The sequence below is a fragment of the Quercus lobata genome, chromosome 12, assembly GCF_001633185.2.
Source record: "Quercus lobata isolate SW786 chromosome 12, ValleyOak3.0 Primary Assembly, whole genome shotgun sequence".
Lineage (NCBI taxonomy): Eukaryota > Viridiplantae > Streptophyta > Magnoliopsida > Fagales > Fagaceae > Quercus > Quercus lobata.
The window spans coordinates 19,263,926-19,275,250 of NC_044915.1; the positions used below are offsets into that span (position 1 = coordinate 19,263,926).

At 33.3% G+C, this 11,325-nt stretch overlaps 1 protein-coding gene across 1 annotated transcript; it reads left to right on the forward strand.

The window, feature by feature from the left end:
• Window positions 1–294: 294 nt before the first annotated feature.
• Window positions 295–6,590, forward strand: LOC115970350 (probable pectinesterase 66). The gene is made up of 7 exons (XM_031089994.1): window positions 295–527; window positions 754–913; window positions 2,306–2,512; window positions 2,617–2,867; window positions 3,548–3,636; window positions 5,942–6,052; window positions 6,445–6,590. Exons 1-7 carry the CDS (start codon window positions 295–297, stop codon window positions 6,588–6,590), a joined length of 1,197 nt encoding a protein of 398 aa, XP_030945854.1.
• The last annotated feature ends 4,735 nt before the right edge of the window (window positions 6,591–11,325 follow it).

Below are 11,325 nucleotides of genomic sequence, written 5' to 3' on the forward strand. Positions count from 1 at the left end.
TAAAACTTTGCTTACCTTTTTTTTCTCTTAAAAGAAAAAAAAAAAAAAATGTTGGTACAACCATGACCTGACATAATAGCCCGGCGATGCATGCATTTTGCTAGAAAATATGAAAATTTTCCAGATAATGACCCAAAATTTGAATTCAGGATTTGATTTTAGGTCATGGCTTCTTGGAAAATACCCTGCCGTTGGTCACTATATAAATTACTGGCTTCTATTACAGTTTTGTACTTAAAGAACATTTGTTCAAAAGTTTATACTAGTTAGGAGATCGATACTTACATGCATAAAATGCAGTTTCTGCAATTCTTTTTATGCATTACCGTTTTGTTACTATACTGCAATGTGTCTAGATCAGCTTTCTTGTGTGAACTAAATCAAGCCAACCCTTTCAAAGTTGCACTTACCAGCACTGTAGATATTGCAGGTAAAGGAAACTTCACGACCATTCAAAGCGCCGTTGATTCTATTCCTTCAGGCAACACTAAGTGGATACGGATTCAAATTTTTGCTGGCGTATACAGGTAAAAAAATTAATTAAAAAAAAAAAAAAAAACACTTTAAAACCTAGCTAGTTGAAGTATAAATATATGCGCACTTGTGTGCTTGTATATATGCGTAGAGTTATTAGTGTATTTGTTTGTTTTGTTGTTGAAGAATTAGTTATTAGTGTATTGTAGAGCTTAATTGATTTTATATCTATTTAATTATCTTATTTTTTGTGTGGTATTTAATTATCTTATTGTGCAGAGAAAAAGTCACAATCACATACGATAAAACATGCATTTTCCTTGATGGAGCAGGCAGCCGGGAAACATTTATTGAATGGGATGGTCATGAACGTACGAATACTAGCGCTACTTTCACTTCATATGCTGAAAATCTTGTGGTGAAAGGCATTGGCTTTAAGGTAATTAAGGATAACAATAGCAATAACTCTTTATTTTTGGAACAGCCTCAAAATTGTTCGGATTTGGATTTGGCTCAATGGTAGAGTTAGAAATTTTTTTAGGGGTCAAAGTGTGTGTGTGTATATATATATATATATATATATATACATATACTTTGAGAATAAATTTGTTTGTAACATGATTTAACAAATGCTATTTTCTTACATATTACAAAGTATTTACATTAAGTGTGTATATAACATTAATAAAAATAAATGATTTTTAACTCCTAATCATGAAATTCACATTTATTGTTTCTTCTAAAAGGAAAAATAATAATGTCTATATCTCTAATTTTCTAAATTGAAAATTATAATTTTTTTTATTAAACATATTTACTTATATTTTTCTAGGATATGCTATTATGGTATAAGAATAATTAGAGGGGAAAGCAATACATTAATAATATATAAAATTTTCTATTTCAAATTTATTTAATAATAAATGTGATTGATGGATGTCAATAACATAATATAAATGTTAGAATTATTTTTTTGTAATTAGTGACACATTACTGACATCAATCTGTAAAAGTTATGTTGTAACATTTGTAATATTGTCCCTAGCATGCACCATTCTAACAATTTCACAATCTTTTTAAAAACCATTAATATGGAAAAATAAACAATTGGAGTAACATATTAGTTTCATATGAGCTGATCATTATTACAACTTTTATTCAAACCAATCACAATGCATCATTTCGGCAGTTATAAAAAGGATTATGATTTTTTTTTTTTTTGGTGTGTTTTTAATATCTTATTGAATAAAATTGCTAGCCAAAGTACTTATTTATTTATTTATAATAAATACAATAAAGTTTCAATCTATGACCAAGACATCAATTAATTTTGGATGTAAGTGGAGTTCGAACCTTTAGTTTCTTATTTAATGACCAAAGACTTTATTAGTTAAATTAATTAAAACCAATACCAGCCCAAGTACTTGAATACATGCATGTGAAAATTATTTAAGCTGCGTTTGGATTGCGCTGAAAACCAGCGCGTTTGCGTTTTTCAGCTTTTTTTTTTTTTTTTTTTTTCACGTGTTTTTTAGATTTGCGGTTACTGTTCAAGTACTGTTCAATGAACAGTAACCGCAAATTTTGACTTTTCAAACTTTTTTTCAGCCAATCAGTACACATCGTGTACTGTTTACGGACCCATAAATTTCACTTTTCAGCAACTTTTTCATTAAAAATGGATCCCACGATACTATTCACATATTTAAAAATTATTTTGTTACAGTATTTTTCAGTTTTCAATTTTAGTTTTCAGTTTTTAACGGTATCCAAACGGATCCTTAGTGTTAATGTTAAATATGGAATAACCCATGTGTAAAACTCTTAATAGAACACATACAATTTGGGGCCAAAACAGAACGACCTCGTACCAGCTTTGGCAGCTGAAATACTTGGGGACAAGGCTGCTTTCTACAACTGCAGCTTTTTTGGGGTGCAAGATACGTTGTGGGATGTAGGCGGCCGCCATTACTTTTACCAATGCTACATCCAAGGTGGAGCTGATTTTATATTTGGCAAGGGTCAATCATTCTATGAGGTGAAAACAAAATTATTCATTTTCGTTTATATTTTAACCTAATTAAATTATTCCATGTAATAACTGTTTCTTTGTTTTGTTTAATTTTTTGGTTGGATATGTAGCAAAGTGTCCTATATTATTCATTGGAAACATATGGTCAGGGAACCTACATCGGCTATATAACAGCACAGGGGAGGGACTCAGCTGATGATCCTTCTGGCTTTGTGTTTAAAGATTGTGTGATTCTTGGGAAAGGTAAAGCTTACCTTGGGAGAGCTTGGAAAGCTTTTTCCAGAGTAATTATTGCCAATTCAAAGTTATCAGATATAGTAGTCCCAGTGGGCTGGGATGCTTGGCAATTCGTGGGCCATGAGTAAGGAATTCGATCTCTCTTGATGTCCCTGTCATTGTTATTTGTCTAAATTTATCTTTTACTATAAATATATAGAATCATACCATATAAGATTTTCTAGAATTCTTAAGAGTAAGTAATATCTTGACCATAGAGAAAGGTAAAAGTAACCTAAATATTAGCAAAAAGTGCAATGAGGCTTACAAATATTAGCAAAAGTAAACTGAATAGTAAAATAAGTTGGCTTTTTAATTTGGAGTCAGACGCACACTAAATATCAAAATGGTGATAATCAACTTTTTCGAAATAAATATATAAATTTTGAATGATGTGGTTTAATCTAATTCACTTGTTTCAAAATGAATGACCCCAATTTTAAAACAAAAAATCTGAATTTTGTTACTCTTAGAAGCCTAGACGGTCATAATCTTGACACGCACTCACATGTATTCATATAGTTCAATTTATATATATTTACTACAATAATTTTTATGGGGTCTAAAACATGGTTTTGTATCTTAAATAAGGGTTTGCTCTTTGATGCTATATAAGTATGATAGTATTCACCAAGAGTTTTGTAGCTCAAAACTTTTAGTTGTTTCCAACGCAGATATCTATGATTCAAATTCTTACTCCCAAATATTGATGTTTCAATAAAAAAAAAAAAAAGTTTGACAGTGCTCACCATATACATGATGCAGAGATCAACTTACATATGCAGAGGAGGATAATTCTGGACCGGGAGCTGACACTTCCAAACGTGTTCCTTGGCAAAAGAAATTGAGTGAAGGTGAACTCAATCAATTTTTAAGTGTCGATAGATTCATCAACCAAGAAGGATGGATCGCCAAACTACCTACAGTCGATTGATTAAGCTGTTTGTTATGTATCAATGGAAAAAATTCAATATGTAGCACAATTGGCTTTACCTTCAGCGAATTTGGTAACATAGTACAATGGTATTTTTTTAAATAATATATTACAATTTAATCCATTAAAGTAAATTATATTTTACCCATTTAATTTTTTATTTGGAAAAGTGGTTTATGTCCAGTTTAGAATGGAAGAAACATCTATGTCTCTCTTCATAACAAAAATATTATAATAACTTAAATGTAATTTTGTTTTATACGTTTTACATGGGGGAGGAGCATTCGAGCTATAAATATCTATGTTGATCATTGAAAATACGGAGATCCCATTTGATTGAAAGGTCATTGATATTTTTTTAAGTTCATAGTCATTGACAATTTATTTATTTATTTTTATTTTTTGTGTGTGAGAAGGCAATATATGGTAATTAAAACTTAGAAAGTGTTGGGTTCTAAGAATTTAGGTTTAAATGTATTAGAACTTCAATTTGTAATGCTGGCAAACCATGATCAAAATGTTTAGTCTTGTTTTAAACTTGCTCAAAATGTGTTTAAGTGTAAAGTTGGAATCAAATGTTCTGCAGAATTTACTATGTAAATCTGCCTGGTTCGATCGATCGAGAATTAGACTCGATCGATCGAAGTTCGTGCAGATTGTTTTTCTACAGAATTTTCTAACTTAGCCCAAGCCTGTTTGATGTGTAGGGTTTTATGTTTTGTCTTAAGTATAAAAGGGAAAACACTAGTCACGTTTTGAGGTTGCTCTTTATGTTGTGTGTGAATCTTTTGTGAGATTTAGAAGTGTCTGCCTTCACATACACTTAGGGTTTCCAATCTCAAGATTGATGTCAAGAGTTTGGTGATCAATTCAGTTGCTGATTCAAGAGTTTAAAGATACACAAGCGGGTGCTTGTACTTGCTATAAATCCAAGAAAGAAGTAATCCATGGACTCGGAGCTGTCACGTGGTCGTGGTAGTAAGTTTCCTGCTCGAGGTAGCAATAGGATGTTGTGGTCTAAGTCACTATTGTGTAAACTTCAATTATTTCTTAGTGGATTTGTTTTACCTTGAGGATAGTTAGGTTAAATCCTCCCCAGGTTTTTTACTGGTTTGATTTTCTTAGGTCATCATATCATTGTGTTCTTTATATTTCCACTGCTTTGCATGATATAATATATTTGTGTTAACGTAGATCTGATAATTTGACTAAGTAATCACTTGGCTAATTAACTAAGTTAACCTGGTTGTGTTTTAAGGGGTCTAAAAAGGAACAAGTGGTATTAGAGCAGGCTAGCTCTAGTGTTTAGATCCTTTGATCTAAGAGTTAATCCTTGACCCCGGTTGTCATGGAACACAGTCACTCTCTTGTTATTTCACCTCACTTTGATGAGAATAATTATGTTTATTGGAAAGTAAGGATGAAAACATTCCTAAAATCTATTGATGAGAGAGTTTGGAATTCCGTTGAATACGGATGGGAGAAGCCCACTACTCTTGTGAGTGAATGGCAAACTTCTCAGAAAGAAGCAGCCGCTTTTAATAGCAAAGCTATGAATGCTATTTTTAATGCTGTTTCTATAAAGGAATTTAAGAGAATCTATAATGTTGAGGTTGCTCATATTGCTTGGAATATCCTCCAAACTGTGCATGAAGGCACAAAGGCAGTTAAGATCAATAAGTTACAGTAATTAACAACTAGATTTAAAAGCATTAGGATGTCTGATGATGAATCTTTTGATGAATTCTATGCTAAGCTTAATGATATTGTTAATTCAGCATATAATTTGGGTGAAATCTATGATCAACCTAAAATTGTTAGAAAGATTCTTAGATCTTTGACTAACGATTTTAGACTCAAAGTGACTGCCATCATTGAAAGCAAGGATGTGGACTTCATCCCTGTTGATAAACTTGTAGGATCTCTTCAGTTCTATGAGTTGGACCAACCTAAGACAAGCAAATCCAAATCAATGGCTCTTAAGTCTGTTGATGATGTTGATGTGAAATGGATTTGATGATGAGCTCTCTGTTACAGAGATTGCTTATCTTGCCAAGAACTTTAGAAACTTTCTTAGGAACAATAACAGAAGGGCAAGAGGCAAGAACAATGTTGAACCTAGAAATTTTAGGAGGAATGATCTCACTAAGGTTAATATGACTGAAAAACCTAAAGAGAAAGTAGGTCAACCTTCTAATAATTCTATGGGTCAACAATGTTTTTAGGTGTCAAGGGTAATGGTCATGTAAAATTTAAATGTCCAACATTCTTGAAGTTTAAGGTTAAGGCTATGGCTGTAACCCTTAGTGATGATGAAGTTTCTGACAATGAGTCTGGTAATAATGAAGATGGAAACTTCATTGCTTTCACTGCTATTGCTGTAGTTGATGAAAATGTTACTGTTGAAGAGAACCCTTCTGATGGGGAATTCTCTGAGGATGCAGATTTACAAGAAGCCTATAATAAACCTTGCAAAGTTGCTGCAAAGGATGCTATGAATGTTGATTTAAGCTTAAAGAAAATTGCATCTCTTGAACTTGATAAGAAAAATTTGCTGTGAAACTATTTGATGCTAATGAATTGTTGAATAATGTGAAGACTAAGAACATGCTTTTGCTTGATAAAGTTAAGAATTTAGAATTTGAATTATCTGTTGCTAAAGAATAAACTAATAGATCTGCAAGCTCCAAACTTGACCACATGCTGAATGTTCAAAAGTCTCCCTCAGACAAAACTGGTTTAGGTTTTGTAAAAAGCATCTTTGTGCCTGAAACTCATTCCCCAAACTTTGTTCCTTCTTCTAAGCCCCCCGTGAGTGAGATTGTCAAACAAGCTGAAGTTACACCTCCTAGGAAAATTAGAGTTGATCTTTAAGAATCTAAACTAAGACTCCTAACCCTCTTAAGGGCAAGTTGCATGATAGGCCTGCATGGGTTTGTCATTTCTGTGGAAAGTTTGGGCACATTCGTCCAAATTGTTTCAAGTTGCAAGTTGTTAAGCGAACAAATAAGCCAAAAGTACCTGTGCCTCAAGCACAAGATCCTATGGTACTTATTGGTGAGTTGGTAAAGGTTTTAAACCTTTATTTCAATCCTGGAGTTTCTCAGAATTCTAATTTGAAGAATAACTCCAATGCTAGAGTTGCATCTAAAAAGTTTTGGATGCAAAAGGCTCAATCTAATTGAGTTTTTCTGACATGGTCCTTGTGCTTTATCGCTCTACTCTTTATGACCATTTTTTTTTTTGTTTTTGTTTCTTTGCTTTTCTAGGATTTGCATTGCATAACATTCATGCATTTCATTCTAGGTTTGTTTTTGTTATTTCTTTTCAAAAATTAAAAAAAAAAAAAGGAAAAGGGAAGTAAAATGTGTTTTGCATTATTTGTCTTGGATTTGAAATCAAGGTTGGCCAATTTATTTTTGCATAACTTGTCTATGTAACTTGTTTAGCTTGAATGAGCTTATTTATTGCACTTTACTAGTTTGAGCTTTGTAGTGCATGTTGTGTGGGAAGATGTTTATAATTTTTGATCACATGATCTTGATCTTGAAGTCACATGCCTTTGATTGTCAGACTTGAACTTATTGAGAAAGGCATAAATAACCATCTCACCACTGTTTACTAGTCAATCATGAACACCTAAGTGCATATCATATGATTTTGTGCTCGAGAAAGTGTAGCACATGCACAAAAAGAACATAAGATATAACCTTGATTTTAATGCTAAAATTGATGTGTACATTATTGGACTCTAATTAATTCAATCAATTAAAATTTGTGTGTACATTATCCTGGCTATTCTAATAAGTTTCTGATTAAATAAAAATGGTGTGTACATTATGAGGCAAATCAAGAAACTTACATGATTGCAAACTTGTTTTCTAGGAGATGTGGGAATTATATGATGTAACTCTTTAAGTGATAGTCTCTTTCAAATTTATGTGATGAATTTTGTAGAAATTGTGCTTAATTACTATTCACATATCACCTCACATGTATCTTAAGTTTTTACTAATTGCACACACTACACAATTTACTCTTTGCTAAACTTTGTACATGTTATTGTGTGTGATTTTGGTTTGGCTAACCAAGGTTAAAGAATTCCTTGATATTTATGCAAAATGTGTTTAAAGTTTGAGAATTTAAGGAGAACTGATTGTAAATCTTATTTTTAGGAAAACTAGGTTCAAAACAAGTTTTTTTGAAAAGAATTTCATCTCATTCTCATGCATTTTATTCATAAAATACTATGCTTTAAGGAGTTTCTGTATAAAATTGCTTTGTTTTTCAAAAAAATGATTTTTCCGGAATTTCGATCGATTGAACCTGTTTCTTAACTGATCGAAATTGCGATTAAAAATTTGGTTTGGTTCTGTCTGTTTCGATTGGTGCTCGATCGTTGTTCGATCAATCGAAAATCACATAGAGAGTTTTTTAAAAACTTTGAGTTTTCACGTGTTCATCACTTTTTCAAAACTTTTCAAACTCTATTCTCTCTCTCTTCGATCGGTCAAGGAGTCAAAGCAAATTTTTATCGTTTTCCTCCGATTCTTTTGCAAGGTTTTTGTCCTCTAAGGCTGGTAAGACCTTTATACCTTTCCTTTTTCATGTATTTTCTTGTTTTATGCATTTTTGTTATGCATATTGGGAGAATTTCGAACCTATGAAAATTTAGGGTTTTTGTTGATTTAAGCCTTTTCTTTTAAAATTGATCAATGGGTTATTGTTGTGGGATGCTATAAACATGATCCTTGTGGTTTAATTTGATCAATTTGATGATTTGGGAAATTTTTTAGTTTTCTAGGGCTTGAAAGTACCCGATTTGGGGCTTTTGTTAAATTGAACTTTAATTGATGAAATTGACTTGTTTGATTGATTGATATTGGTCATTCTAATCTGTTACCTAACTTGTGTAATGATCAATTGATCAATTTGTTGAGATTTGTGAAAATGGGTTTTCAAAATTTGGGGTTTTTGATATAAACTCTAAGCTCAAGCCAATTTTGCAATTTTAAAGTGCAATTGAACTTATTCTCACTGCATTAGAGCATGCATCATGTGTTGATATTGTTCATGCATCATATAGATTGTTATTTTCTATATTTTTGTGCTAACTTATAGTCTGCCCTTGGTTTTTGTTTTTGTTTTTTTTTTTCTCTCTATCTCTTTTCTATCTGTCCTTTGATCCTTAGCATCATGGTTAGGAAGACTAGAGCTCATAGGACCTCCACCTCTACTTCTTCTTCCATCTTTGATAGTGAGAGGTTCCTTAGTGAGAAACACCAGGAAACTTATGAGAAGCTGAACCTTCGTAGGAATGTTTGGGTTGAGAGAAAGGTTTTGTTAGATGAGTTAGATGGTGAGATTCGGAGAAATTTTGAGCATAAGGGTTGGCTTCCTTTGCTGGGCATTTCTCATCCTCCTCCGCCTGCCTTGATCAGAGAGTTCTACTTGAACCGCTCGGTCCACTCCTATGATTCCAACACTCAAGTGAAGAGTTGGATATGGGGTAAAGAGTACACCATTACTCCTTCGGTAGTGGCTAATGCTCTTGGGGTGCCACTGGTCCAGCATCCTGTTTATCCTTACGATGAGTCTCCTTCCTTAGATGACATTATGTCATTTATTATTGGTACTTCTATCCAATGGGGTTCTAATCCTCGGATCACCTCTCACGAGTTGACCGAGATTCACTATCTTTTCTTTCGGATTTCTTGCCATTCCATTTGGCCTATCTCTCACTTGCACACTATTTCTTTGGAGAGATGTGCATTTTTGTATGCCCTTGTTACTGATGCTCCTATAAGTTTTCCTTATCTTTTCATTCGTTCTTTGATTGAAGTACATAGGAGTAGTTCTACTGCTCGTGCTCTTTTCTTTCCTGTTTTCATTCATAGGATTTTGTTACATTTAGGATTAAAGCAGTTTTCGGCGTTTGAGCCTGTTCATATTATTGCTCCCATAGGTGCCACCTTTCTTAGGCAGATGCCAGCTTAGATGTGAGCTAGCTTTAAATGCCCTAGAGTTGATTCTTCCTCTTCCGGTGTTGCACCTCCTCCTCCTCCACTTCTTTCTACTTCAGGTGATCCGACTGCAGATGCTTACGTTGATCCGATTACTGCTACTGTTCCTCCACCTTTTACTTCAGATTACTCGGACATTCGTCGTATGTTGGAGACTGTCATGATTGTTCAGGCAGCTCATGGTCAGCTTTTGGTGGACATGCTTGATGAGCTTTGGTCTTTGCTAGCGGATTTGGAGAGTTTTAGACGATCACCTCAGCCACCTCCTTTTGATGATGAGTGATTGCCCTTTGGCAATTCGTCACAAAAAGCGGGAGTACATATGGATAGGAGTTTTTGTTGTTAAGGGGAGATTTTTGTTGTTTTGGAGCTGTGGAGCTTTAGATTGTATCTAGGTGCTTCATCATGTATTTATATTTTTTGGCTTATGATGTATTTTGTTTTATTTGAGTTGTCTATGATAGGAGGAGATACTGTGATGTGTTTATTTCTGTTTCTTTTTTCACATTGTGCTACATTGATTATTGATTTATATTTATGAGTTTATTCATGACATATGTCTTGTAGTTTATGCTTATGTAAAATCAAGATTTTATTTTGTTTTACTTGTATTTTCCACACATGCGTTTATGTGTTTGTTAAGTGTTACAGGAATATACAGGTTGATTCAATCGTGCTGTTGTCTACACTTGCAACTGATAGATAGTGGTTAGGTTGAATTTGTTTTATTGGGAAAAGTTTTATATTGGGCCCTTTTTTGTAAACTTTGAGCACTTTATTTAGTTTGTGTTTTGTCACAGATTACCAAAGGGGGAGTTTGTTGGGTTCTAAGAATTTAGGTTTAAATGTATTAGAACTTCAATTTGTAATGTTGGCAAACCATGATCAAAACGTTTAGTCTTGTTTTAAACTTGCTTAAAGTTTGTTTAAGTATAAAGTTGGAATCGAGTGTTCTACAGGATTTACTGTGTAAATATGCTTGGCTCGATTGATTGAGAATTAGACTCGATCGATTGAAGTTCGTGCAGATTGTTTTTCTGCAGAATTTTCCAACTCAGCCCAAGCCCGTTTGACGTGTAGGGTTCTATGTTTTGCCTTAAGTATAAAAGGGAAAATCCGTGGATCTCTTTATGCTGTGTGTGTGAATCTTTTGTGAGATTTAGAGGTGTTTTCCTTCACATACACTTAGGGTTTCCAATCTCAAGATTGATGTCAAGAGTTTGGTGATCAATTCAGTTGCTGATTTAAGAGCTTAAAGATACATAAGCGGGAGTGCTTGTACTTGCTGTGAATCCAAGAAAGAAGTAGTACGTGGACTTGGAGCTGTCACGTGGTCGTGGTAGTAAGTTTCCTACTCGAGGTAGCAATAGGATGTTAGTGGTCTAAGTTACTATTGTGTAAACTTCAATTCTTTCTTAGTGGATTTGTTTTACCTTGAAGATAGCTAGGTTAAATCCTCCCCAAGTTTTTTACCGGTTTGATTTTCTTGGGTCATCATATCATTGTGTTCTTTATATTTCCACTGCTTTGCATGATATGATATATTTGTGTTAACCTAGATCTGATAATTTGACTAAATAATCAAA

Excerpts from the sequence above, each read along its gene's own strand:
- LOC115970350 (XM_031089994.1), top strand. The coding sequence starts at position 295 with ATGCAGTTTCTGCAATTCTTTTTATGCATTACCGTTTTGTTACTATAC. Across the intron at positions 2,513-2,616 it reads AGGGTCAATCATTCTATGAG|CAAAGTGTCCTATATTATTC; the intron begins GTGAAAACAAAA and ends TTGGATATGTAG. Across the intron at positions 3,637-5,941 it reads GCAAAAGAAATTGAGTGAAG|GTGTCAAGGGTAATGGTCAT; the intron begins GTGAACTCAATC and ends CAATGTTTTTAG.